Below are 2,480 nucleotides of genomic sequence, written 5' to 3'. Positions count from 1 at the left end.
TGGTCACACCGCTGGCCCATTCGTTTCTCCCCCTTTTCCCAATTTTCAGGTTTATCCCATCGGGGTTGTTCCAAAAAAGCACTCCACCGAGTGGAGAACCATTTTTCACCTTTCCTTTCCCAAACGTCAAACCACTAGCGTCAATTCCCACATAAGCCCAACCGACTACTCCTTACACTACATTACAATAGATACTGCCATCTCTATCATTCAGAACATTGGTCAAGGGTGCTTTATGTCCAAGTTGGACATCAAGTCAGCCTTCCGCAATATCCCAGTACACCCATCCGACTGGGAGCTCCTCGGTATGAAATGGAACGGCCTGTATTTCTTCGATACGGTGCTCCCCTTTGGATTACGATCAGCACCCTATCTTTTTGACCAATTTTCCTGCATGATGGAATGGATAATTAAAAATAAGCTAGGTATCCCTAACGTGATCCACATCCTGGATGACTTTTTCTTTGTCACCAGGCCCCCTAGGTCAGACTGCCTTACAGCCCTTTGCAAAATCCTTTGTCTTTTCAGTGAACTCAATATCCCTGTTGCCCCCGGTAAAACTTTTGCTCCCACCACCTCGTTAGAATTTATGGGTATTCTCCTTGACTCCACAAGAATGGAAGCTCGCCTTCCCTTGGACAAACTAATCCGTGCTAAACAGGCCCTTCAACAGTGGTTACACCGTAAATCTGCCACTTTGAAGGAACTTCAGTCCCTGATCGGTACCCTACAATTTGCCTGCAGGGTTGTTGCCCCGGGCCGGGCTTTTCTGCAAAGAATAATAAGTTTAACAAAGGGCATCACTAACTCTCGCTGGCACATTAAATTGAATGGGGAATTCCGCAAAGACATTTCCATGTGGTTAAACTTCCTTAACCATTGGAATGGAGTTAGCCTTTTCTTAGGGGGTGATGTCCTCTCCTCACCTGACCTGCAATTATTTACGGACGCCTCTGGTTCCTATGGGTATGGTGGCTATCTCAATGGGGAATGGTTTCAGGCTACCTGGCTCCCTCAACACCTCCTTAACCCCACCATGGGTATCAGCATTGATTGGCAGGAACTGTTTGCAATTTACATTGCCTGCTACCTCTGGGGCCCTTCCTGGTCAGGCAAACATATTTGTATGTGGTGCGACAACTTGCCAGTTGTCTCCATCATCAACTCCAAACGCTCTAAGTCCCCTAGGATCATGGACCTCGTACGAGCTATTACAATTCTTACCTTAGAACACAATTTTTCCTTTACTGCTAGACATATCCCTGGACTAGATAATTCAATATCTGATTCTTTGTCCCGTTTTCAGATGGACCGCTTCCGTCACCTGGCTCCCAACGCCTCACCCTCCCCCTGCATCATCCCTCCATTAGCGACATCAATTTAACAGCTTCTGTTTATCGCTACTTTGGTGCGTCCCTTGCCCCAGCCACCAAACGTTCTTATAGTGTCGGTAAAAACCATTTCATTTCCTTCTGCCTTATGCAAGGGTTAATTAGCCCCTCTACGCCCCTTCTCCCCGCGTCTGAAATTACCCTGATTTATTTTGTCTACCACTTAGCCAAAACCGTTTCCTACAATACCCTTAAGCTATACCTGTTTGCCGTTCAAGACCTCCATAGGCAATACAATTTCCCCTTAAAACTCCCAAAAATGTTTAGACTCCAGATGGTCCTTAATGGGATCAAACGTTCCCAAACCCCGGTAAAATTAGTTCGTTACCCAATTACAATCCAAATCCTGGAGTCTATTTTCAACTCTTACCAACCGCACTTGAGTTGTGACCTTAATTACATTATGCTCTGGGCAGCCTTCACCTTAGCCTTTTTCGGTTTTTTACGTTCAAGCGAATTTACCTGCAATGACCAAGTCTTTGACCCAGAAACTCACCTTTGCTTTAAGGATGTCACCTTTGTCCCTAACATTGAATCCCCCAATTACATGCTAGTCCTCATTAAACGGTCCAAAACAGATCCCTTCCGCCATGGTTGCACCCTAACCCTAGCAAGGTCCACTACCTCCATCTGTGCTGTTATGGCTATGAAAGATTATGTGTTACAATGCCAACCATCATCAGCAGGCCCCCTCAGTTCACCTCATTTATATTTTAGTGATCTGCGAAACTACGAGTGTCCGATCGAGCGAGGGTTTTAAAATGTCAGCTCGAGTGCGACAAAGTTCAGTGACTTCAAACACATTGTGGGCAAGCGTTAATTTTTTGGGCAAATCACTGTCCAAAGATATGTTGTTTTTGTGTCCACAGTGGAGCTCCGGACCTTATATATCCAGGAAATTCCTTATGTGAACACATTTCGTGAATGCATCTTGAAAAAAATCGGACCTACGCATGCACATTCCCAGTACAACGCAAGGAAATTAATGTCGTTAAAGTCCGTTTTACTACGAGGTATTCTTTGAGAAAATGAAGTAACGACAAGGTTATAACCACAGCTTGCAACTTTTGAAGACAAATTGCCTCTTCT

General features: G+C 45.0%; 2 protein-coding genes across 2 annotated transcripts; both read left to right on the top strand.

Moving 5' to 3' along the window:
• Window positions 1–616: 616 nt before the first annotated feature.
• LOC140926259 (uncharacterized) lies at window positions 617–1,384 on the top strand. The gene has a single exon (XM_073376029.1). It carries the CDS (start codon window positions 617–619, stop codon window positions 1,382–1,384), a length of 768 nt encoding a protein of 255 aa, XP_073232130.1.
• A 95-nt stretch (window positions 1,385–1,479) lies between these two features.
• LOC140926258 (uncharacterized) lies at window positions 1,480–2,151 on the top strand. Its single transcript, XM_073376028.1, has one exon. It carries the CDS (start codon window positions 1,480–1,482, stop codon window positions 2,149–2,151), a length of 672 nt encoding a protein of 223 aa, XP_073232129.1.
• The last annotated feature ends 329 nt before the right edge of the window (window positions 2,152–2,480 follow it).

Source organism: Porites lutea, chromosome 2, assembly GCF_958299795.1.
Source record: "Porites lutea chromosome 2, jaPorLute2.1, whole genome shotgun sequence".
Classification (NCBI taxonomy): Eukaryota; Metazoa; Cnidaria; class Anthozoa; order Scleractinia; family Poritidae; genus Porites; species Porites lutea.
Note: the sequence above shows the minus strand (reverse complement) of the source record. Positions and strands in the feature narration are given on the sequence as shown.

Coding starts and splice junctions, on each gene's coding strand:
- LOC140926259 (XM_073376029.1), top strand. CDS start 617: ATGGAAGCTCGCCTTCCCTTGGACAAACTAATCCGTGCTAAACAGGCC.
- LOC140926258 (XM_073376028.1), top strand. CDS start 1,480: ATGCAAGGGTTAATTAGCCCCTCTACGCCCCTTCTCCCCGCGTCTGAA.